General features: G+C 42.4%; 1 protein-coding gene across 1 annotated transcript in view; it reads right to left on the bottom strand.

Annotated features, from left to right (window-relative positions):
• Positions 1–760: 760 nt before the first annotated feature.
• CEMIP (cell migration inducing hyaluronidase 1) overlaps positions 761–25,309 on the bottom strand; it is a gene marked incomplete at both ends in the record, with an annotated part of 49,038 nt that continues 24,489 nt past the window's right edge. The window contains 16 exons of the mRNA XM_079541073.1: positions 761–888; positions 1,510–1,610; positions 3,927–4,084; positions 4,324–4,410; positions 5,168–5,372; positions 6,073–6,258; positions 6,726–6,937; positions 7,845–8,060; positions 9,570–9,750; positions 10,969–11,124; positions 11,207–11,242; positions 13,168–13,299; positions 16,591–16,676; positions 17,388–17,516; positions 18,366–18,435; positions 21,601–21,806. Coding sequence (XP_079397199.1) covers positions 761–888; positions 1,510–1,610; positions 3,927–4,084; positions 4,324–4,410; positions 5,168–5,372; positions 6,073–6,258; positions 6,726–6,937; positions 7,845–8,060; positions 9,570–9,750; positions 10,969–11,124; positions 11,207–11,242; positions 13,168–13,299; positions 16,591–16,676; positions 17,388–17,516; positions 18,366–18,435; positions 21,601–21,806 — 2,289 coding nt within the window. The remainder of the gene's footprint in view (positions 889–1,509; positions 1,611–3,926; positions 4,085–4,323; positions 4,411–5,167; positions 5,373–6,072; positions 6,259–6,725; positions 6,938–7,844; positions 8,061–9,569; positions 9,751–10,968; positions 11,125–11,206; positions 11,243–13,167; positions 13,300–16,590; positions 16,677–17,387; positions 17,517–18,365; positions 18,436–21,600; positions 21,807–25,309) is intronic.

The raw sequence follows: 25,309 nt of genomic DNA, 5'->3' as shown, positions 1-25,309 counted from the left end.
TGACTGACAGGTCTTTCCTTCTAGACTATGGCTGCTGTTGAAGGAAAACCTCCCATTTGAGAAACCACTATTAAAAGACCTGAAGGTACAGGAGAACCATGGTTTTCTGAACAAGCAGAAAGATGTGGTTGCATCAGTCTCTTCTTGTATACTTGCTTAACTCCTCTCCCTTCTCTTCCCCAACTATGTGCCATGTATGTACAACACAGATCCCGAAGAGCTTGATAAGTTGTCACAGAAAATTTAAGGTACAGTCTTGCTGTCCAGTTACACTTCCTAGCATCTAAGTAGTCATTCAAATCCACACCTTCTACCTTAGATTTTCAAGGCTTTGAGTTGGCTGGTTACTCCGGGGGAAAGAAAAGTGTTTGGATGAGTTAGAGGTTGGTACAAACAACAATCCTCAGTGGCCTTTAGCCCTAGATCTCACCTTTCCAGAGACAACACGCCATAGGCGTGCTGATAAAACCAGCAGCTTGCAGATCAGGTCAAACCTTGCTTAGTGACATGAGCGTCAACATCAATGGAAGTCAACTGGCGAAGTGCCGACGATCACAGAACACGCGCTGATCACAGAGGAATGCGTTTCCATCACATGCGGCCACTTTAGCTACTTACAGTAAGATTTCTTTTTTTGAACAACGACAACAACAAAACGCTACGCTTCTGGAGCACACTGTAATGTGCCTGTCATGAACAGTCAGTAGTCCATCCCAGTGGGGCAGTGCTGGCAGCCAGAAGAAGGCAAAGCTTTGCGTCCTCATAACTTCATTTTCTTCACCACAGGAATTGGCAGTGCTTGGTAGATTTTAGCTGAGTCCTCATTAGTGACCAGCTTCACCCAGACAGGATGGAAGCTGCCTTTGAATCCAACAAAAGCCATTTTTTCTGCAAATCAGAGCAAATAGATTAGAAGCATATCAGGGCTGTAGACACAAACATGGGTGGCTAACCCAGACTGCTGGACCGATGCAGGTGGTCAGGAGCACAAAAGTGCATACAAATGTTGCTGATAATGCACTACTGAGGAATTAAAGAAATATTTTCCATATCAGGTTTAATTAAAATTGTATACATAACTTCTGTGCTTCCATTAATTAACAGTAGCCACTGTGTGATATAGAGCAGAGAAGAAAGAGATCAGGAACCCCCCTTCAGAGCTGACTATTGAAGGTATTGTTGTTGGAGCGTTTGCATATGCTCAGGAAAAAAAAAAAAGGTTTGCAGTTAGAGCTGATCAGAACTACATGCATGGAAGAATTATATACTAGTGCAGCATGGGATGCTTTGTAATCGAGACACTTGATTTCTGCAGTAAAGCTACTGCACTTGATGCTGCAATAGATACAACCTTTCCCAGTAAGCAAATGCCTTCTCCCAGGATGTCTGAGCACATGCTGATAGGACAGGCAAGGTGAAGTTTAGAAGCCCAGAAAAGGTGCCTCTATGAGAATCACACAGGGGAATAATCAAAGGGTTTTTAGAACTGTGCTTTTTAGAAGTGGTTACCTTTTAAACTAAAACCTTTTTCAGCTCCAAGTTTCTCCAGTACTTTAGTCCATGGTCCTCTTGAAATGAATCTTCCTTTAGATGTCACCAGCACTATAGAGCTGAAGGAAACAAAAAGTCATTTATAAACAGGTGAGGAGTTAGGAACCATTCCTTGCTTTTCTGGCTTGAGCTCTGTTAACCCGTCTGTGCAACCCCAAGTCACCTACGAGCTGCAATGCTTTCTGCTTTAATGGCTTTTGTCAATGCTGACAGCTTAGTCATATGGTCACTTTTCCAATAATGCCAACAAAACCTATTAGGAAGCAGACAGAATTCCTTTTTTTTTTTTTTTTTTTTTTTTTTAGTTACTAGTGGAAGTTTTGCTATGACATTTAGTAGGGCTGGGATGCCCTATTCTTGCATATCTGCGAGGCAGAATAATTGAACACCTGCCTAGATTAAATAATTTCATTCCACCTTGCAGGTTTCCACAACTGAAGCTTCTCTGACTCAACTGGCATTTGCAGTGCTGCAAAACGAGAGCCTTGTTGGGTCTGCTTTCCTGCATCACAGTGGACACAAGTTGCTAAAATTAATTTGGCAGCAGTGCCTGCAGAGCTCCAACCCTGAGCTGCTGAGTGCTGCAGTTACACCCGAACAGCTGCACTGGATATGGAACTGTTCAGGGGAAAACAGCACTGGGTGGTGGCAAAAGGGAAGTAAAAGAATTATGAACCATTGGGTCTCTTCCTATAGTAAACCTGATGTGTTAAATAATCCATGGGTTGCACTGCTGAGCTGCTTTTGGCTGCTTTGTGAATGCTCTTTTTTCTACTTTGAGTTCAGTAAAATCTTTAATTTCTATTAGGTGTCTTCTTTAAAATAAATTCACTTAATGTTTTGTTTTCTTACTCCTGGAGAACTTATCAAAAACTGATTTTTTGGCTTAAAAAATGGAAGAGAGTTGCTTAGAGGAACTGAAAGACTTATTGCTAGAAGTACTTCCTCTCACATCCACAAAGCTGTAAATCTATTTAAAAGTCTTTTGAGCAGTATCTTGATGAGAGGCTGGCAAGACATTCTGGAATCTGTGCTGAAGAGGGCAGAGAGCTGTCCTGTCCCTCCAACTGCAGGGTGCCCACCTGCAGCTGGATGGCACCTCGTGCAGCAATGGATTAAAGGAGTTTCGTGGTCATAGCTGAAGTCTTTGCCTGATGGGATTGGAAAGGCCAGCAGGGGGAGAGCTGGGAAAGCTTTTGGTTAAAGGAAAGGAATGTTTTGAGTTTTCAGCCCTCACAAGGACACACAGCTGAGTGATACCCTAGGTGCTGGCTGTTTTGCATACAGATCCAGTCCTAATTGTAAACTAATCCTAATTGCAATCCTAATCCAGTTCTAACACTCATCAAGATGAAACAGTGAGGCTCAGCTTGACTTAAATGCACCTAAAGCCTAATTAACAACTCATCCTCTTCCAGTAAGAAAGAACCCAAGCAGCAGGCTTTAGACAGGTTTAAGATTGTACTTTTTAGCAAAGAATGATGGGTCCTTTTTTTCTTTGATTGTTTAATGAAAGAAAAGTGAGTAACTAGCACGCTTTTCTGTAGTAACCACTTGACATGTTTTTTGCAACCTTTAGAATTATTTAAAATGTTTTTTGTGTTGACAAGCTTGGTACCATGACAAAACTTCCTCCAAGTCTGTAGAATAAATCCTAGAACAGCACCCTGTCAATCTGCCCACCAGGTGGCTCATCAGCAAAGCAATCACATTTGTATTAAATGTTATGTACTGGTTTTCAAATCAAAACAGATTTCATAGCAAGGAAAGGTATTCACTTCCCATAGCATTCCACAAACCATCGTAGGAACAATCCCTTTGGATAAAAGACTTCTGATGCTGTTTCCTTCACTATTCCAGCAAATAAACCCACTGTTCTCCTATATGCAAGAACATCTGGTGGGTAATTAGCACCCACCTGAAAAACTGCATTTCTAGGTGCTTAAAAAATGAAGCATAGAGACCTTAGGTATGGGTAGGGGACAGATGCAAAGAGGAATGTATTTTATTAGCAGGACTTTCTGCTATTTGAGAAAGTGTGCAGGCAGTAGGAAAATGTAAGCTGTACATCTGTACCAATATGTGCTCAAGTTTATTTCTGAACTTAAGCCTTCTGTTGTCTCTAACCCACAGCATCAGTGTGGATCTGCAGTTTATTAATCAAATGTAGCTTACTGGAGGCTCGATCAGTTCCTAAATCTCACTCTGCACCCTCAGCTGCCTGCATGTCCTGCTCACATTTGGACTCAAAGTCAGCAGGTACAAAAGCACAAACTGTTAGCTCAGTCTGGTCCATGTTAGGTGACCAAAACCACAAAAAAATGTGTTATACAGCATTCTCGTATGCTATGCCTTACCAGCACCAAATTACTCACTGATTTCTGATGTTGTTGACGTAGTTTTCTATCTGCGCTGGGATTCCTTGTAGAATTGAGTTTCTGAATGTTACTCGATCGACTACTTTCCCATGATGTCCATCGATCACTATCAGCTGAATACCCTCTTCGGTGAGGAAATACCTTACACCATCAACCTGTGGGAGGGGGGAAGGAACATTATCAGTTTATTGAAGAAACACAAATGCAAAATAATCAACTCTAAGAAGCACTAATAGCCTTGAATTAGGGGACTGCTTATTACATCAAAGGGCAGATTTCCAGATCTCTGAGGTCAAGCTGACCTGCTTTTTTTTTTTATTATTTTTTGTAAAATTCAAAGGAAAAGTGACTCAAATCTTTTGTCCCATAAAGTTTACTGAGAAGACCCATTTACCTCAATGTATGCATAGTCATCCTTCAGGTGGAAGTATTGTTTCTTATAAGTTTCTATTTTCACTTCTAGTAGGTGGTCCTTCATTTTCTGTTCAGAAAAAAAAAAGAAAGAAAAAAGAGTTTTTAATAAGGGTGTCCATTACATGAGTGCTGCACCTTCAGTAAACATTTTAAACCACAAAATTCAGTCAAGAAGACAGCTACAGAATGAGCTGTGACTTGCCAAATTGCATTGCTAATGAGACTGGGCACAATGGCAGCCTCTCTGCTCATCCTGTCTACATCTAAACTGTTTCACCAAATGGCCGACTGTGATTCTCACTTCATGGTGCTTATACACAATTCTCTGAGGCTGGGTTTGCTATGATTTCCTGCTTCAAGGGTGATGAGATAAATATCCTCCTTCCTCTCAGAATCAGACTGGATAGAATACAGGACACACAGCGTTGTGCAGAATCCTATATACAAAGGAGACACTCAGCTGCGCAGTCCCCTGTCTGCTGCTGTTGTCCTTACAGCTTGGAAAGACAGCTTGCATCTCTCCAGCATCACATTCCCTGGACCAAGCCCTCTTCCAGCTCACCACTGTTTATCCTGTTTTTAAGCACGGCACTTCCCAACAGAGACTCAAAAGACTGGGTATTTAACTTGAACTGCTCTGTCCTTTGAACACTTTCATACTCGGCACTTGCAAGAATCTGTTTCATACAATTTCTCATGTCTCATCCACTTCATAAAAACAGGCATGAAATATACTGAATCCATTACAATGTCTTTTCATGAGTAGAGGAACAATATGGGCTAGAATAACAAACAATTTTGTGATAGGAAATCAACTACTTTACCAGCTGTACAGTAGACAGCTTCTTAGGCATTGGCACTTCTACTACAGGCGTCTCAATGTACTTGGGGTAAGCCATGGCTTGACAGTCACTGACACCAGCAGTCTTTGGAATCATAGCTTTGATCCTTATTCGTTCACAGCCTTTGACAGAGCAGAAAGCAAATTTCTCCTTCTCATTTTGAGCTTTAAGTTTCAGAAACAGCAGTCTGTACATAAGGGAGAAAAGTGAAGAGCATCCTTGAGTTCAATGCAAAAAGTGACTAAGGTTCAGTGGACTCCTTCCTAATACTTTGCAATAATATGTGTGGAAAACCCTCTGTGCTGGTTTAAGGAGTTTATAACAATAAACATGTTACATACATTTAAAAGGATGCCTGCATCTCAAAAATGCTTTGGGAAAGTCAGGAAACTTAAGAAAGGTCAGCTGACATCTAAACTGCCCTAGAGCTCTATTTCATAATGTCCATTTACACAGAAATACATAGTTTGTATTTTAGAACTTTTTCTTTAGGTCTCTCACATTTTCTTAGTTCTGTAAAAGAAAACAACAGACTTTGCACTCTTGGTTATTGTGCCTCCCTGTCTTAGATTTTCTAAACGGCTGTTGTTCAAAACAAAAAAGGTTGGGTGTGTCTCTGGTTCAGTACTATGGTCTGCATTTTTTTTTTTTCTTCCTAATTTGTATTCACTTAGCAAAGCATTTCCCAGAGGAACTGGCAGGAAGCACAGCATGGCCTGCAAATGACTGGCAACTATGGGAGTCCCAAGAAAATTAAATGCTGGTCACATTCCCAGAAAGAATTTCTGGTTTTGCTGTGATCCCAACTGGTGGCATTCGCCAAACAGCTCAGAATTCCAGCAGCTTTCTCAAAAAGGTGTCCAAATCATCAAGGGCCATTTCCTTACCCAGTGTCCTCATCCCAGTAGTAGTATCCTTTGCTAGGATATCTGTACTCCAGTTTCTCCATTTGAGATACCCTATAAAAGGTTCCAGTTTTGATTGTTTTCTTCAAGAGACGATTGTGGATGTCTGAGAGAATGGAAAATGTCGACCCTTTAGGATAACAAAACCCTACTTGGATCCAGTCGTTCCTGAAATAGCAAAGACTCAGGTTGTAACAAGTCGATGCATTACTACTATTTTCCTGCACATGTTAAAAGCCAAATTAAATACTTCACTCCAAAATGTAACTTATTCTTTTCCTGGCCAGTTAAAATTGTAATGGCTGGGGATCAATCAATGCAATGTAAATTAGACATAACCTCTACGGGTTGGTTAAGCAACAGGGGTCAGATCTGCTCCTGACTTCTACACCTCTGACTTCTATGCACCAGGAATGCATTATCTAGGCTTCTAAAAAGGACTGTGTTATCTTCCAGGGCTTCCCCAGGGAGCCAACAGGAATCTGAGATGTCAAATGAAAAGATGGTGAACTCAAAGGAGTTCCTGGAACAATTATGTTAATTCTGGAAGAGTTCACACAGCAATGACCTCACCCACTAAAAATGTGCAGTTACATTATTAAGCTGGAATGTTGGAATTCAGTTGGATCACTCACTTGTTGAAGTTGATGAGCCATATGGTCAGCTCTTCAGGGGCTGTCTTGTCCCAGTGAATGGTGTAGCCTTTCCTCAGAGTTATAACTGGCTGATATTGCTGGTAATGAGTGCTTTTGCTCAAAGCCCCTTCCAAGTAGAGTGGGTGATTGTGGTAGTCATTTTTTATTATTTTCATTTTGAGGTTGGCTGGCTTGTAGGCTTGGATGTATATCTGGATGAAAAAAGATCATCAAGTGTTTAATACAGTAAAACATTAAAGGTTCAGCTACTCTACAGCTGTGAACTTGTGTGAGGTCAGTCACTTCAACAGTGACCTGTACACCATATACTTAAAACATGTACATTCAGTTTCTTCGGCTTCTTTCTTTTTAAAAAAATAGGCTGTTCGGGTGTTTTTTTGTTTTATTTTTTAATAAAAAATTAAAAATGGGGAAATGTAAAGATCATTTCCTTATTTAAAGTATGTCAGTTAAGGCCCCGGATAGGCCTACAGTAGAGCAGAAGTATTAATGGAAAACATTAATACTGTGGGACTGTGGGGCTGTGGAACATCTGACTTGTGTTAAACAAGGACCCTTCTGTCTGGATTTGAGAAGGAAAACCAGCCCAGTGGTTACAGCTTGACTTCAGTGGCACTGTGCTGAAAAAGCAACACTCTCAACACCTAAGACAAAAAAAAAAAAACAAAACCAAAAACAGAGAAAAACAAGGACTCTCTCCAGACAGTAGGGTGAAAGCTCACATGGTGGGAAGAATGGTTTGGTGGTTACTCAACAGGATGATGAAAGACCATGAGAGCTGAAGTCTAATTTTGACTCCTCAGCACGCTTACCATAGTCCTGTGGGCAGCACTTCCCTCCTTGAAGTGAGAGGAAATAACCCTTCCTTACCCAGTAGCTGGTAGATTTATGAATATTAATCTGCTAGTGCTCGTGGGGTAAAAGCTGTTTCAGCCCAAAGTGTCCAAATCAAAGCACAAGATCTTCGTATTCAAACCCTCCTGCGCACACATGCAGTTAAACCCCAAGCACTCTGCAGAAAGCACGTTTCTAGAAGTCATGCTTTACAATGCCAAGATAATTAAAGTGATAATGATGCATCAAATTAAGCAGCTTTACCTGTGCATAGTGTCCACTGCAGATAGAACCTCTCCAGTCAGGCACATCAATGCAGTCTGGGTGTTTGATTAACCAATTATCTTCTTTTATCAGGTAAGAGCCTGGATATTCAGACACAGAACCATCTACGTCATGAAAAACAGATGTTTTATCACCATCCATATCCAGATCATTGAACCAGGGTCCAGGTTCTCCAAAGAAGACCCTTGAGGTAATCTAAACAAAATAGTGAGACACATTCATGTCACTAGAAAGGAATTAATTACTTACAGTACAAAGCAAAGGAAGCTGTGGTCACTGAAATGGCTCAACAGACCAGAAAGGTTGTTGGCTTTGGGGGCAAACTAATATATGAAGAAATCAGTGTATGCACTAATATTGTCATTCTTCAAACAGCCACGGATTTTTGGCTGCTCAGCATGACACAATGCAGGCCTGATGATGTTCAATGGCACTGAAGCTCCATGCCCCCAGATGAAGTTTGGAGTGGCAGGTATTCCGAGATAACATGTACATGCTAACAGAACTACTAACTTCTGAAACAGAGCACCCACAGATGAAAGCATCAAAATCAGTTTCGATTGAGTTGGTCTTGTTAGTTGGCAGAAACATCAGTGCCATTTGGTGCAGGAGTGTTAGGGTTTCCTCTCCTTTACCTGCACACTGCCTCTTCGTTAAGTCTGAAGTTAATGTAGAGCTGGGTCATGCTTCTTAAAGGTGTGTCTGATTTGTCAGAGAGAGCAGACACAGATTTTCCTGTTGACCTCGGTGGAAAGGCTAAAACAACTAGAATTGCAGCTGTAGCAATGAGAAGGTTTGTTTTAAAATTCTGGAGGAAGGTTCAGGAGACAGAGCAATTTCACTAAGGCCACTTCACTCATTGTCTGATAATATATTTTTAAGGTTCCAAAGCCACATAAAGTCATACCAATGCTGGGAAAAGTCAGCGACCTCCTTTGGGAAATGACTGCTCAGGCAACTTCTGACTGATATTTTTATGCAGCATAAATAAATGTCATGTCACCAGCCTACCAGCCTACTTGGTGTGATGTGAGAGAGTGACAGATCAACAGTTTTAGGGGAATTTTGCCTTTCCCATCGTATTTGGCACAAGGACAACCAACCAGTCAGCACTTTTCCTGACATCTGAGCAAGTCTGCTAACTTTCTGAAAGTTAAGCAACCCAAATAATTTCACTTCCAACCACTTTATTTATTTGTTTGTCATGTTTGGCAGTTGGATTTAACAGCTGCTAGAGGTGAACATTAGCAATGAGTTCGCTCATATTTGTGCAAGCAAACACAGAAATAACTCTAAAAGCACAGACCCCCAGATGAGGTTCAGAGCAGCACCCAGAAGTTCATACTGTAACTCAGCATTTGTCAGCCTCTTTTTGGCTGGGTTCTGCTCTCATTTATGTCTGCAGAACTGGAGCCCACGTGCAGATTCTTCTCTCTGTTTTAACAGTTTCTGACACACACAAGAATGGAAGTGATTTTCACTTGACACCACTATTTTTTTTTTATACTTCTGGTTTGCTGCAAACCAGATTTGCTTATTATTTCATCCATCCTACTTCCTCAGCTGCCACTCTCTTTGCTTCTGGCAAAGACAACGGGCAGCTCTTGCGGAACTCCTGTTTTCTCCAAAAGGCTGTTACACCCTTTTTGCCCATAAACCCACTTCCAAGCCAACTGACAGGCCTTGCTGGGAAGGATAACTCACAGGGACATCTTCAAAATGAATGTCAGTGACGTTGTTGTTTGGGCAGCTCTGCCAGGCATTGTTGAGCCTGAAGGCCAAGGCACTCGTGTGCCTACCATCCAGGGCAGCAAATTTGCGGAAGGTGCAGTTCTGGACATTGATTGGGCCATCGTAGAACTGAATGCCTCGAATGGGAAAATTCCTAAAACACATTGGAAAGAGACAGAGACAGACAGTCATGACATAGGCATGAGGTTGATAATGCATCTTGGATGTGGACAGTCCTGCAGCGCTTGATTCTCTGCTGCTTTTTTTTAGCAGCTCCTGAGTTAGTGTTTTGGAAGAGAAGGGATTTCCCTGCTTCTTAGGTCTGTGAAGTCTTCTTAACCTTGTAAGTTCATCTCAAGTTCTCTCATGTTTGAGACTGATCGCCTTTATTTAGTCTGCACTCCTCAAGGGAAGGAACTTACAGCAATGCTAAGGCACTGACCTAGAAATGAATAAATTCATGCTGGCCATCACAAATGAGTTCTGCAGCAGCGAAACCTGAAACTCTTCAGGTCAGCACAGACTCCTTGGGAATGTACCAGCACGTCTTTCTCCAACTGGAGGAGAAACAGTGTAACTCAAATGCAGTAAAAATGAATTTGAAAACAAGGAAAGATCTCACCAATCAGTTTGAAAACAATTGAGGGGACACAAACTTGTGAAACTTTATCAAAATAGAGCCTTTCCTGATAGAAGCTGCAAGGTAAAGATGACAGTGTTTTAACATTAAGTTAATGTGATGTTTAAACTCCTTAAGAGGAGAAGATATTTCATATTTCACTTATAATAAGCCAGTTTGATCCCTTGCTCGTATCAGTGGTTGCAAGTTCACAGTTTTGCCACTATGAGTTTCAGCACTCAATACTAACAATGAAATACGCCCATTTACTTAAATGGAAAGGACATTTAGGAGAGTCCTAGGCTTTTCATTATCACTATAAAAACCTACTGCATCACTACCAAAAAAAACAAAGCTGAGACACACATAACGTGGCAGAAAAACATCAGCTGAGCTGTTTGGTCACCACAGAGCTACCATTAGGATAACTATGCTTTCAGGAACAACAGCAAAACATTGCTTCATGTGCAAACCAATCCGTAGGACTAAAGAAGAGACCACACACAAAGTTCTCTGGATGTTTTGAAACTATTTAATGAAGGAATCAAATTCCTGTAGCACTGCTGTAATAGTAACAGCAGTGCTGAGCTCTGTAACTACATCTGGGCTAGGACTTCGGGATTGAGAGGCATGGAACCAAAATCCTTTGTGTGCAAGTTTCAAAATCAAACTGTGCTGAAGAAACCACTCTGTGCTGGAGCTGGTACTGAGAGTGGAAATAGTGAGTGTGATGATGTACTGAGCTGAACTTACGGGCCGATAGGCAGGGTCCTGCCTCTGTGATCCAGGCCGCCAGGTCCCCAGATCTCATTGTCCATCGTCTCAGTGCCCAGGTTTCCACTCTCACCAACAAACAAGCTGTTCTTGATTTCTTGCTTAGACCCATCATCGTGAGGGAAGGTCCCACCGCTAGGAAGGAAAGGGCTGGAGGTGAAAGGCTGCTCACACCGCCCCTGTGCCCCAGGCTGAGCACCAGCTGTGTGGCACCTACCTTGCCAGGGTCAGCCCAATGCCGTTGTCTGCAAATCTGCCAAGAGAAGAGAGGTGTGTCAGAAGGGTTTTCTTTGTTTAATCATGTCAATACACAACCATTGAGGTAGAGGGCAGATGGGCTTAGTTACCAAACAGTAGTCATGGGAGAACTCAAGATTTTTCATGCTTGTTCCTTTTTGGAAGATATTTTTTTTGGCACATCATGTAGTACACATTGGTCACATGAAGCAGTAGATGTGAACCTGATTGCTCCAAGGGGGAGTTATGGCTGTGATTGCTGGCCATTATTTACTTGTCTGATAATGCTTTTTCCCTGTATCTAATGACCACACTCTTTTCACTGTTAGGTAAAAAATAGAATGTTCATCTCTCCCTCCAAATAGCTTTTATTATTTAATAATATTTTGCCTTACATTCTCCTGTGTGTTCGTGCATCACATGCTGCTTTCATGACATAACTCTACAGGGGGAAATTTTATAAAAGCAGCTTGGCTTCTCTTTCACTAACAGGAAGACAGAGATCAGACCTTCCTTATTAAAAACAAAAAATGGCAATGTTCTCCAATTTTGCTGACATTCTAAAGCTTTTAGATAAGATGACAACTTTTGATCCAGGCCTCCAGCTTACAGAAAGGCTATGAGTGATACAATATTTTGAGTTAATATCTTGATGGTATTTACACCAGTACATAAATGCCTCCATCACCCAACTCTCCCATACATTAAAGCCATCAGTGCAGAGCCGAGTAAAACCCGGCTCTGCCTTGTCCTGCTCCTGACTCTAGGTGGCAGTCCATTACACAGCATCGCCTTCCCTCTCATATCTGCGGCGCCATAAAACGTACGCTGCATGCCACATTAACATTTGTTTTGTTAATGCAATACATAAGTCTTACTGTAGCAACAGAAACGGAAATTACTGTGGCCATAAAGACAATTACAGTTTACAAGCCGCTTCCTTGAATTCTGATACACCCATAAGATCACTACTGGAAGCTCATAAAGCAAGGTAATTCACTCAGAACATTGGTATCCTCTGTCTGTGGCACTCAACAACACAAACTTTACACGACATGCAAGAGATCTGCAAATACATCTTGTTGGTCACGCTGTGCCTCAGGTATCCCTGGCTCATAAGTTCCCAGGAAGCACAAACAGGACGGCTCAGCATCACATTTCAGAGTGTTCTGCCACAATCTTGTTCTCACCAATCTGACAGGTTGCCAGAGCCAGCCCACAAGGTTTGGCTCATTCTGAGGTAAGGCAGCCCTGCCAGCAATTGGATACCAGATCTGCTGAGGCAGATACCCGTGGCACGGTTATCACAATATGCCTTGTAAAGTAGCTTTTTCCTTTTTCTCCTCTTTCTTCTTTGTGGTTGATATCAAGAACCTGGCTCAGCAGAAGAAAATGCAGATGATCATCTGTTTTCCACTGCAAAAGAAATATCTGTTCTGACCAACGCAAGAAACAGCCCTGAAAGAGCACAAGACACACGTGCCCAGTTTCTCTGCCTTGCTGCTGTGACGCATAGTTTCATGTCTGCCACATCACTCCAGCTTATTCAGCATAACAGCCAACCACATAAAGCTGATCTGTTACCAGGTTCGGCCAAGGGAGGTGGTGGATTTTGCTGCTCTTTTTCTGAAGCACCTCATTTTTCATGTAAAAAAAGGGTGCTGTTATTTGCATTGGTGCATGTGTGTTTGCACATTATCATTTTGAATGCCGGTCAGAATCACACACACAAAAAAACCCCCAACAACCTCAGAGATCTTCAGTTCAGACAAAAACAGGTTTTCTTTGTGTAAAATAATGCCTGGGTTTACGTAACGTTTCATCTTTATTTCAATCTTGGCCATATGAAAGGTGCAAAGCGGTATAAATAGTCTGAACCACAGCTATGCTCGCCATAAACACCGGGCTGAACTCTGAGAGTTGAAATAAGGCAAAACTCACTGGCAGTTGTCCAGCCACACATCTCCGCCCCGCAGCCAGGCCCCGTGATCCTGGTTCTTGTAGGCAATAAAGCGCTCAATTATTGCAGGTTCCCTGGGCTTCAAAGGATCAGCGTCTTTGTGTGGGCTGTATCTGCAACCAGAAGGAGAGAGAAGGAACGTTGGCAAGGGAAGCCAGCCTTGCTTGGTCTACAGCCCTGCTAAACATCTGGTTTCTGCTAGCTGAGAGCGGCTCTGGGACAACAGTCCATCCAAGCAGCGCGTCTAGGCAAGCAGAGGTGGCCAGAGCCCTCTGCCAAGGGACAGCTGGTCCAGGCGAGGCTGTTGTAAAGACCTGCTCCAAGTTTCCTTTCACCTTGCCATTATTGTATAGCTGATATATTGCTGAAAGCATGGAAAGTTTATTATTGCTCCCAAAAGTCAGAGATATTTTTTAATCCTTTACTGTTCGTAGGATGGCTTAGGTTGGAGGGGACCTTACAGCCCACCCAGCCCCAACCCCCTGCCATGGGCTGGTTGCCATCCACCAGCTCAGGCTGCTCAGGGCCCCACACAACTTGGCCTTGGACACCTCCAGGGATGGGGCACCCACTGCCCATCTCTGGGCAGCTGTGCCAGTGCCTCACTGCTCTCTGAGTAAAGAAGTTCCTCCCAACATCTAACCTAAATTTTCCCACTTTTGAAACCATTTCCCCTTATCACTATCAGAACGTGTAAAAATCTGGTCCTCCTCCTGTTTATACACTCCCTCCCCTCCCTACCAGTGAGGTCTCCTCAGAGCCTCCTCTTCTCCAAGCTGAACAAGCCCAACTCCCTCAACCTTTCTTCATAGAAGAGGTGCTTCTGCCCTTAGCACACTCCTGTTTAGCTAAATACCCTTTTCCCCCATTTTGAGCATCCTTCCTCCTAACCTTGGCTGTGTTGTGGCAGTGAGAATTCTTCCTCCTTGTGAAAAGGAACTAAAGTATCTTGGAGAGAGGCTGAGAGCAGCTCCTCTGCTATTCTCACCACACACTGCTCAGAACAAATAAGAGATTTTCTAGCTCTGAAGTTCTCAGTGATGATGAAATACTGGCCTGACACAGGGAAAAAGCAGACACAAGTGGAAGCTGCAGCAAAATGTGACCTCTGCTGCCCTTCTGCCTCCACTCAGGCAAGAGCATCCAAGCAAGGATTTGGCGCTGCTGAGCTTGGCTGCCATTCACCCAGGAGCTCTCCCTTTTGCTGCTGAAGGAGCATCTCCCATCAGCTCAGCACAGCTTAGAGAACCTGACAGCTGAGCATTCAACTCAATGCCAGCAGCGGATGGTCCAGAGATTAAAATTCATGCCTCACCAACGGGTAGTGAGACCAAGCTGTCAAATCGCTAACAGATATTCAATAGCTCTTTGCTCTGCTTAATAAGCCATCATATCAATCTAAATCTGAGCACCGGGCTGATAGGGTTCCAGTAAATGAATATTACTTTGGCAGCTTCATCACTACAAATTTGCTTTCAGAGAGAGATTTAGTATCAGCCCTTGTGAATTCCCTAGACATTGTTAAATACAGATATTTTGAGATAGATTTCCAGTTTCATTCACATCCATGTGAATATCTGGAATAACACTACAGGGTACAGACTTTTGCCCAGATACTTAATGCTGTAACTGAATGCAGAATAATCTCTCCAGCTTTTTAACTGCCCAGCCTATGTCCAAGACTGCCCTGGCCAGTGTAGCTATAATCACTTAATCAGTCTTTCAGTCTCAACAAGTGAAAAGTGGAAAGCCGTACAAATAATCTGAGCCGCAGCCTGTACTGCTGGGTAATCACCAAGCACAAACATGACTGCATATTGAATTTCTTGGCTTCCAGGGGTCATTCCTGCCTTGTAGGGCAAGGGACAAATTGCCTTTTGTAATCCCTTACTGTGCCTGTGGCAACCAGCAGTTTCCCAAGGCACACGTTCAGCTATCTGGTCATCAGGTTCTCAAGAGAATTTAGAGGTATTTGCAGAGAAGATTTGTTTGTTTTTTTTTTATGGTGGGTTTTTTTGTTGTTGCTGTTGTTGTTTCTTTGGAGTAATTTTTACTATTCAGCTAATTATTTCAATTAATTTGGCATTAAAACAAGGTCAATAATATTCATTTTTCAAATTCTTTCAGCATCAGCTGTGGGGTGGGGCACTGTGCTGATGCAGAGCACAGGATGAGTTCCCTGAAGAAGATGCTGAACCCACTCACACGGTGCTTTCCTAGTGCATAACCAGCAGCGTGGGCAACCTTTACCCTAGAGATGGAAAGACAAAGGAAAAACTGAACAATCCCTTCCTGAGCAGTGATGTTTCTCTGCCCTGTTGGTTTCTTCTGTCCAGAGACTCAGCCATGGGAAAACACCATCTGAGTGCTACAGAGGCACTGAAGTCAGGAATGAAAACTGTGCAAGTTGAAAGCATTTAAGTCCTTTTCTCTTCCTGGGGTTGGTAAGTATGTTAAGAGCCAGACTGACCCTCTTATGAGATAAAAGGGTGCAAGTGCAGCCCATACACTGGTACGCATTTCCTGCAAGAAGCCCTTGGCTTACATCAACCTGCTCATGGGGGTCTGCTTTGGGAAAAGATTGGGACTTCCCAGCAGCTGCCACTGAGTTAAGTCTGCTGATACACAATACTCTCTGTAAAGAGGTTTTTATCATTTCTAAGCGACTCCGTTATGTCATATAGATGCTACACACAGCTCCAGGCATGGAGGGTCACACCACACATTTAATCGTAATTATCGCTGCAGTGTCCGATTTGGAAATAGGCAGAAATTGGAAATCAAATGTAAGCTCTGCTGCTGAAGTGTTCCCTGCTCAAGCAGGTCCTGAAGGAATGAAGAAGATCAACAGCATTACCTGGAAGTACTTTCACTTCCTGTTTGTGGAAAACTTGCAGCAAATTCTAACCAGCAGAGCTGTTAGCCAGACAGCATTTAATTTATCTCTGTCATCTACCAAAGAAATCAGTAGAATACCATACAGCAGAAGTAATATCTATGCCTGCTCAGCTCCAAGCTAAAGAGCAAAGACAGCAACAGGAAGATGAGGTCTGGGAGTCCTTTATGACAAGAAGATGAAGAAAAGTGATAAATGAAGATGAGATGAAGAAAGTGATAAATCACCGTGGAGTCACCATTCCTGGAGGTGTTCAAGAGCCATGAGATTTGGCACTGAGGGATGTGGTCAGTGGGCATGGTGTGATGGGTTGGGTGGTTGGACTGGGTGAGCTTAGTGGTCTTTTCCAACCTTAGTGATTCTATGAAATTTAAGTGAAATCCTTTCCTCAATAACTTCCACCCAAAAGCATTGCAATGATTTATATCAGCTTCCTTGGGAGCAGCGTTATAGTTCTAAACCAGTGCTAAAGAGAAGTCTTTTCCAAACCAAGTGCAGAGCACCTTACCTCCCAGAAATCAGTGTCAGAATGGGCCTTTTGTCCTTGGCTGAGGCAGGAGTGGTTTTAACACCGTTATCGATGATCATTCCAGCCTGAAAGAAAATGGGAATGTAATATTATGGTTTATTTATATATTCTACAGTTCTTTCCAGTTCCAAGTTCTGTCTCCAATTGTCCCAAGCCAAAGTATATGGCACAATCCTAATAACTGCTTCTGCTAATAATATATGAAACAGAGTATTGTCAATACCATCAGGAATTGCGTGCGTCACCCCAAACTGCTCAACATTTCCTGAAACTGCAGCTCTCTTCTAAATGCACTCCCATACACCTAAACACAGTGCTGCAGCCTCAGGACCAGCAGTCCTCACCACGGCACCACACACAGCGTGCTGAGAGCAAACAGGGAAAGAGTGAGAGAAGGCGATCAGACACAGTGGCTGTATTTATTCTTTTAGAAGCCATTTGGCTAATTGCTAACATTGGCAGTTGAAGTCTATAATTAGACAAGCTGCCAATAGATGCTCCTGTAGGCACTATTTTAGGAAAGCAGAAGTGAAGAATGAGCCTGGCGCAGCCAAGCAGAGGGAAGAACTTTGGTGCCCAGGAGCCAAGAGGATGCTGGCCGGCTCAGAGCGCTGCCACAACAGCCTGCAAGCTGCTCTATCTGCAGACACAAACAAGTTTGCATGAACTTCGAGCGAAACAGAAAGCACAGGCATTAATAGCTTGCAGATCCGAAGAGCTGGAGCGAGAAAGCGATGTTTTTTTGGCGGCAGCATTCCAGTTGCGTGCAGACTCACTCGGTAGTTGGAATGTGCGCGGTTGTTGGAAAATCTCCCCATCGGCATGTGCTCCGAGTAGCCGGGGGAATACATGCCCGCCGAGGGCCCCGTTGGCACATGGTGCAGAACAAACCAAAAGCCTGTTTCCTGAGAAAAAGAAACGACATCTGAGCCTTCGCTTGAACCTCTTTGCTGGTCTGCATTAGCCCAAGGATTTATCAGTAAATCCTCAAGACGTAAGCCAGAAGATTTCAGGACAAATCACAGCTAGCAGCATTGACCTGTCTAACTGCGCTCAGCAGAGAGCTGAACTCACATATTTACAGTCACACTCCTGTGCAGCAACAGCAGGCTGCTTTAATTTAAACTGTGACATCTATCTTAAAGTTACACGAGTTTTCTAACTCACAACACACACATACATTGATGCCCTCCCATCCGTGCATGTGCACATCTTAAAAATCACATCCATTTTATTTAGCTGTCTAAAACATATTTAGGAACCCGAACCTAGGCAATCAGGTTCTGAACTTCTGGAATCTCCTTGTTTAAGGCTTGGTTTGCTTGCTTATTTGTCTTAGTAGAAAATTAAATCTCCCAATGTGACCAAGGATTTCTGTGGAATTAGTGTTAGCGTTGATTGAGATTTCAGGGCAATGTTACTGCACTGCAATCAACAGAATCATTGCCAAAGACTTCACTGGGACTCCGCAGCCAGATATATTTCATTTATTCAGGCTGCACACTGTGCAAAGGCTGGGAAGTTTTGTTAAAGCCGTCCAGCTCTAGAAACAGCAAGTGTGGAGAAGTAAGAAGTATGGAGCAAAAGAAAAAACATTACCTTTTATTGGCAGCGCTAACCACACTAATATATGTCTCTATCTAGCAGTTTCAAGAATGCCTGAGTAACAGAAGCAGGTTTTATTCCAACAAGAGCCTTGGCTCGCAGGGCCCTCAGCTCTGAATCATTACCAAATAAGAAACTTCTGTACTCACTTCAGACCCCGCAGCTGCACAGTTTATAAGGTTGTTGTGTGGGTTGGCTATCCAAAAGGTAGATACAGCGCTGCAGATGAGGAAAACAAAGAGTGAGATGAAAATGACACTTTGAGCACACGCCAGAATCACAGCTCAGCTCCCCACAGTACAGGCATGGCTGATAAGACCCCAGATAAGGGGTCTTGCCCAGGGGCAAAAGGGCTGTTTGTTGTTTTTCTTTCTCTTCTCATACCACATTTGTCCTTTGTGGTTTGACAGAGAACATGGCCTTATCTCTTAAAACCCCAGAGTATTAAATGAGGAATTTCTATTGCAATTCCAAGCCTGCTATGAAGCTGTCAGATGTCAGTCATGTTTTATGATAAGGTAAATATGTTGTTGCACAAGCTACAGAAAAGCATTTGCCCCCAAATAAGCCCTCAGGTTCATTAGAGGTTTGTTTAATCAAGGGACCCAACGAATTCCCTCTCTAAAGGCTTTGCAAGTATACTGTAGCACCTGCTTTTACACAGAGCTGCTGTGATTCATTAACTTTATTTGCTCCCACCCCACTATGCATTGCATTTCTTCTGGGACAAAGGGACTCCATTTGCCTAATGCACATAGCCTCTTAATTGAGAGATTCCCATTGAGGAGGAAAGATCAATCTATCACTGTCCATCCGGTGACATACAGTCATCATTAACCAACGGGCACAGGAACTTTGGGAGTGAAACATCCAGGAGACATGTGACTCGCTCCCTAAATTTGCTGGGTGGGATTCACCCTCCTGAAGGGGATGCACCTACCTAACCCTTACATCTCTTTCATGAAAGACTTCAAGAGGTCTTTATATTCTAAAGGAATTTCTGGTCTAAGGCAACATTTGATACATGTGACTGCATCATGAAAACGTACAAGGCTGGGCTAGAAAAAACAACTTGAGATTATTGCCTCCAAATGCAAAAGCAAGGCCTTGAATCCGCTGTATTTCCCAGTGACCTGTCTCAGCCCAGCCCTGTTCCTCACAGCCATGTGCACTGGGCATGTTACTGTGTCATTTGGCACAATCCTATTGTCTTAATTACCAGCAGCAGCTGCCTGCTTGCCTCTTCCAAGCCAACAGAGCCACAGCTGGCATTCATCCCTCATCCTTGGGCTGAGTGCCTTGGCTGCTGCGCATGGGGATGGTGTGGGTTGATGCACGGGGCAACCATGGTGTGGTTGTGCACTAGCAGGCTGGATGAGCACAGTGCAAAACTCTCATCTGTCCTTAAATTCTTTTATAAAGGAAGACGTGGCGGATCAAAGTACAGTAGAACTTTTTCATTACACATCAGCATATCATTCCTAGTACTATTTTTCTGTAATAATATTTCAAATGACACAAAACATGTTCAGCTGACAATTAAGTGAATTATGTGGAAAATGAGAACAACGGCTGATTTACTCTTATTTTATGAATGGATACATTAAGTGTCATTTATAAACAAACACAGATGTGAAAGAAAGCACCGCATGAATTTCATCCCTTTTTCTTGCCAAAGTAAAAAGCTAAAAATATGTTTCTCTGGACCAAACCCCAGTTAGTTCTGAGGACAGAATGGGTGATAGTGATAGAGTCTCAGCAGACTAAGAGTACTTTTAAATGAAAGAAAACACCCAAAGATTTTTAGCTGTTATTAGGCATCAATCAGCTTCTCACTATCTCATTTTGAAGACAGAAGTCTGGCTCTGGAGACTTTCTCATTGACTTCTTGTTGGTCAGAAATTAGGGTTTTTTTGTGTCATTTTTTTCCCCTCAAACTACACCAAAAGAAAACCCTGAAGAAAAATCTGAACAGCCATTTCTCCCAGCAGCATCAATGCAGCAACAATGCTCTGTGGTCCCAAGGCAAAACTTCGCTGTGGAGGAACTTCCCTCCTCTTGCACGGCAGTCTTACTGTCAAGCTTTGATGATCACCATCAATTCAAAGCTTCTGAAGGATGCCCACATATCGCGCATCCAATGTCCACATATTTGCTCCAGATTATTTGCCAAAGTCCCTTCATTACAGTTGCTTTTCCAGCTGTTAACTACACAGGTTTCACTTTAAGAGTTTACTACTCTCTCAGGAGTTGGTGTGAAGGGAGAACAAGGAAGCTAATGAGACACCACACATGCATTAAAATGAGCACATTTTCCCATTCCTTGGCTATACACCTTGATTTTGAGGTAGAAAAACAGCATGAAAATCAGGGGAAAAATGGCCAGAATGGACTTCAGGAGCTCAATGAGTCCATATTCTGCCTTATGGTAGGATCAACTGCAACAACGGTATTCATGACTGGTGTTTCTGTAACCTGTGCTAAAAACTACTACTAACAAAAAAACCATGAATCCTAGCAAGAACATACTCTACTGCTTAACTATGTGGATAAGCTGGTCATGTTCCTTCTATACTTCATTTGATTATTTTTTTCTACAGGCAACAGAACTGCAAAAAGAACTTGTGAAATCCCTTCTCATTGCAAATGCTTCTATAATCCTCATCTAAACCTCAGTTGGCAGATCTGAAAGGACACTTTAGAGGAAAGGATCTTGCAAAAGGGAGATGAAAGGCATTGAGTATTTTTCAAGTTTAATGCTGAAAAATAGAAGTTTTGGGAAGTTCTCATGGAAACATTTTCATGAGCTTATGCATGGACATTATTAGTGATCCAACAGGCATATACAGTCTTTGATCTTCTATTGCCAAGCCCTAATTCTGTGCTAAACTGCATTTATTGCACCACGTTTGTTTTATTCTTCAGTTTGGGTAAATTGCCAATAGATGCATAATGCCAATACTGTATCGTTAAACTATATCTGTTCTCTGCAGATAATGGCTTCAGAATAAATGGGAGTGTTTTCATAATCAACTATCGTTCCACATGGGCACTAATGTCAAAATCCAGCTCATTCTGGGAACGCTTTATTGAACCACTGCAACTCCTGAATGTGCAAGGCATAATCCTATTTTAGAAGAGATTTCCAATAATATCTTAGGTAGCAATCATCACAATTGGCTTCATGGTAAAAATGAAAATTACAACCCAGGTGTGTAGACAACTAAATAACACAAGTGGAAAGACCCTGAAGAGACTGCTCTCCCAAACTCTGGGAGGATGCAGCCGAGACTTATAAAGGTGACAACATAAGAATACATTCACGACATTTTTGTGGGTAAATCCTGCAACAATAGAAAGAAGAAAAGAAAGGCTCCCACTCACCTACAGTCTTGCCTGGGTTTAGGGATGTACCCTGGGTAAGCACCCTCTGTGATCAGTTTGCACATCCTGCTGTCTCGGTCGGAAGGGAGCAGAGTGCTGGGTTTAACAAGCAGTCCAAGGCAGTGATCAAATGTGTTGCGCTCTTCTGGTCCATCCTCCGTAAAGAAACAATGGCCCAGTGCATCATAACCCACAACATCCTTCACCTGCAGGTACAAAACAAAGGCCAAGTTTCATCCTTCAGCCATTACATATAAAGAAAAGACTTCACAGTAATAGCACTCCAGTATACTCTTGAACTCAGGGTGTACAAGCAAAAGCAAAAGTAAAAGCAATATCACTTTCTACTCTTAAGAGTTCATTGTATAAAATAAATTTAGATGTGGGTGTTGTTAACTAGAATTTGTTATCTTCCCAAAATTTAAATTCAGCTAGAATTTGTTGTCATCTAGGAAATGCCAGTTCCATTATTTTGTCTATCTGCAAAATCAGACTATCTTAGCATGAGACTGGAAGAAACATGGGGTGCGGAAGTGAATGAAGGATGTCGGATGTTCAAATTACATCTGGGCTCATTCATCTTCACATAGAGTTACACAAGCAGCTACATAAAATACATCTGAAAAATGCAGCTGAGCTGAAAAAATATTTTTTCAGGCTATCAGAGAGGTGGCAAGTCTTTTTTTCCAGACAGGCTGGCTTGTTTTAGCTTTGACCTGATCCTTTTTTCCAAGTTGTTGACAGAAGCTTTACTTGACCCTGAGACAAATCAGCTGGTGTTAATCAGTGCTGTTCTGGTTTGGGTTTCAACGGTGTTAACATCAGAACACTATTGTATTGGACAGAACAATACCCATCAGCTCACTGGAGGATCTGAAAAAACAATTTCAGGAGCAGATACTTGAACTCAAAGCCTAAGGCTTGGATTGGCTGGAAAACAACAAACCTCAGTGTCTAACAAGTTACTTGTTAATATATATATCTGGAATATGGAAAATGAATTTCAAGCCTTCATGTGCCTGGTGAAATGCTGTCTGTCCTGGGGTCTCTCCTTGCTTGTCCCATCAGCCTTCACCGATTACCTACCTTTGACCTGGGAAACCTTTCTAGCAAAGCTTAGATAGATACCAGTGTTTTCCTACAAATGCTTCTTCTGAGACAGCAATCATGAAGGGACAAGTAAGATATTAAAATGGACACAGAACCCATTCTTTACAGGGTTGTTGAAAGATCTAAACTCCTAAGCACCGATTACCTACCTTTGACCTGGGAAACCTTTCTAGCAAAGCTTAGATAGATACCAGTGTTTTCCTACAAATGCTTCTTCTGAGACAGCAATCATGAAGGGACAAGTAAGATATTAAAATGGACACAGAACCCATTCTTTACAGGGTTGTTGAAAGATCTTAACTCCTAAGCACCTGAATTGCTTTTGTAAGCAGGACTGAGATTCTTCTGTCATCTACATGCCTCATCTTGAGGCCAGGAAAACCAATTTCAAATCAAATCCCAAGACTAGTGTTGAAATGATTACAAGAATGCTTTCACTTAAGAGAGAATACTTTGCTTGCCAAATCTACTGCAAGCTTACATTTGCACACACATCTATTATGTATCATCCATGCTCCAGTGTAAATACTCAAATCTCTGAACATAAGTCACCACAGTAAATTAAACAGAGTTAAAATGACCTGCAAAGTGGTACATTCCACTAAAATACTTCACTAAAATTTACTGCTAACTTCTCTAATTTAACTAGATGACAGCTTTTGCAAGGTCGAGGCTTCTTTATTTAGGCATAAACAGTATGTACTACATTGAACCATCCCTCCCTGGATACATGAGCTGTCCCAGCCTTGCAATTATAAAGGTTTATGGGATAGGAGAACATCTCATTAGAGTGACCTCTTTTCAGATGAAGATTTCCAGTGCGTAGAGGAAGCCTTTCAATCTCGGAGTTGTTAAAATTGCAGACAGCCACCAAAGATAATTAGTTTTCTCACACACAACAGTAACACTGGAAAAGCAAGTAATGGTGCTGCGACATTTAGATGATGGAAATGGTTTCCTCAGAGAAACATCAGCCACACAGAAAAGTCATTTATCTCTCCAACCAGCACAGAGCTGCACCAGGACTGGGATATGAAAACTTGTGGCAATCAGATGACAGTGGGGCAAAGCCCACCACTATTCATGGGATGTAATGTTACAGGAGACTATCACTCCCAGTTTGTTGAGAGGAGTGAAGCAGAAAGAGGAACGTGCACTGGCAGAAGGGCTCAGAGCCAACAAACCCAATGTTGTCCTAACTCATCCCTGAAAGCCCACAGAATAACATGGAGTTATCAATCAGGGGGACCTGGTCCCTTCTGTCTCTGTCACCCTCCATTTGATGAATTACTTTTCCCATATCTCATCTCCCGCTCAGCTCTGACAAACATACAAGTTTCCTGTATGTTTTTTCATGCACAAGCCCAGTACTGAAATGTTTGCATTGCAAAAGAACTGCGTGTTCCAAAAGATTTTTTCCAAAGGACTTAATTTTTGATTAAAACCTTCTTAATGGTCCATAATCTTACCTTAACCATGAGTAATTTATAGCCAGATAATGCCCTCCGTGGCAAAACAACCACTGTGCAGTACAGCTGGATTACTAAAATCAGATACTGCTTAAGTAGTCACATAGCTCAGCCTCTTACTCCATGAAGTACAGTTCTCCCCTGGATCCCGACAGAGTGTTTTTATTGACCTTCATTTAATTTCTTGCACTAATGGGAGTTTCTATTTTAAGTTGCTCACTGAGGTCCAGTGGACAGAGTGGGAATCAGAGTAAAGTTTGATCCCAGGGATTGCAATGGTGTAAATAGGTGGTTTTTATGGCCAACGTATTAAACAAAACATTGGGTAATTATTGGAATTGTCAAGAATTATGCTGAGAATTTCTACAGATTTGTTTCCAAAAGGACCCTCTGTGCCCCCTAGTGAATGTGAATTTGTAGACAAGCACAGAAAAACTCACTGAGGGAAATGAGATTCTGCTGGGACAGGGACTTTCAGCAGCACCACGCAGACCCACAGAAAAACAGTTCTGCCATCAGGAATAAATAGATGGCTCTTCAAAGCTTTTGCACAGGCATTTAACTACAGCCATGCGAAAAACCCCTTGGAAATCAATGGCCTACAATTAAACACATCCTTAAATGCTACGCTATGCTGAGGTTTAACAGTCCACCTAGATGTTTTGCATGGCTATTTTCAAAATCTGGTTCATGTACATCATCAAGGAGAGTTTTCCCTCAGCAAAGCATGCTATGGATCACCCTGACCTCAGAGGGAATGAATGTTACCTGGGGGAAAAAGGAGCTATTTGCTGTCTGTACAAATGCTGCTCACGCATGTAGAAACAGGTAGTGTTGCCCAAGTCAGAAGATAGTAGGCAGCTAGGAAATGCACAGAATAATCACAGTACTCACCAGAGACCTATGTGGGTGTCTGTGAGTTTATCTGGGGCATAAGGAACAGGAAAGGAAGGGAAATAGAATCGGAAAGCAGATGAGGAGATTGCAGTGGGATCACATGAAGAATCAAGGTTTGGAGCTGCTAACTGCAGATGTCTATCTGAGCAATGAAACACCATTTAAGTGATGCAACCTACGGAGTGCCTGTTCTCTGATGAAACTGAACAAATAGATGGCTTTACTTCACTTCA

This window comes from Tetrao urogallus (assembly GCF_951394365.1).
Source record: "Tetrao urogallus genome assembly, chromosome: 11".
NCBI lineage: Eukaryota > Metazoa > Chordata > Aves > Galliformes > Phasianidae > Tetrao > Tetrao urogallus.
This window is presented reverse-complemented; position numbering and strand designations above follow the sequence as displayed.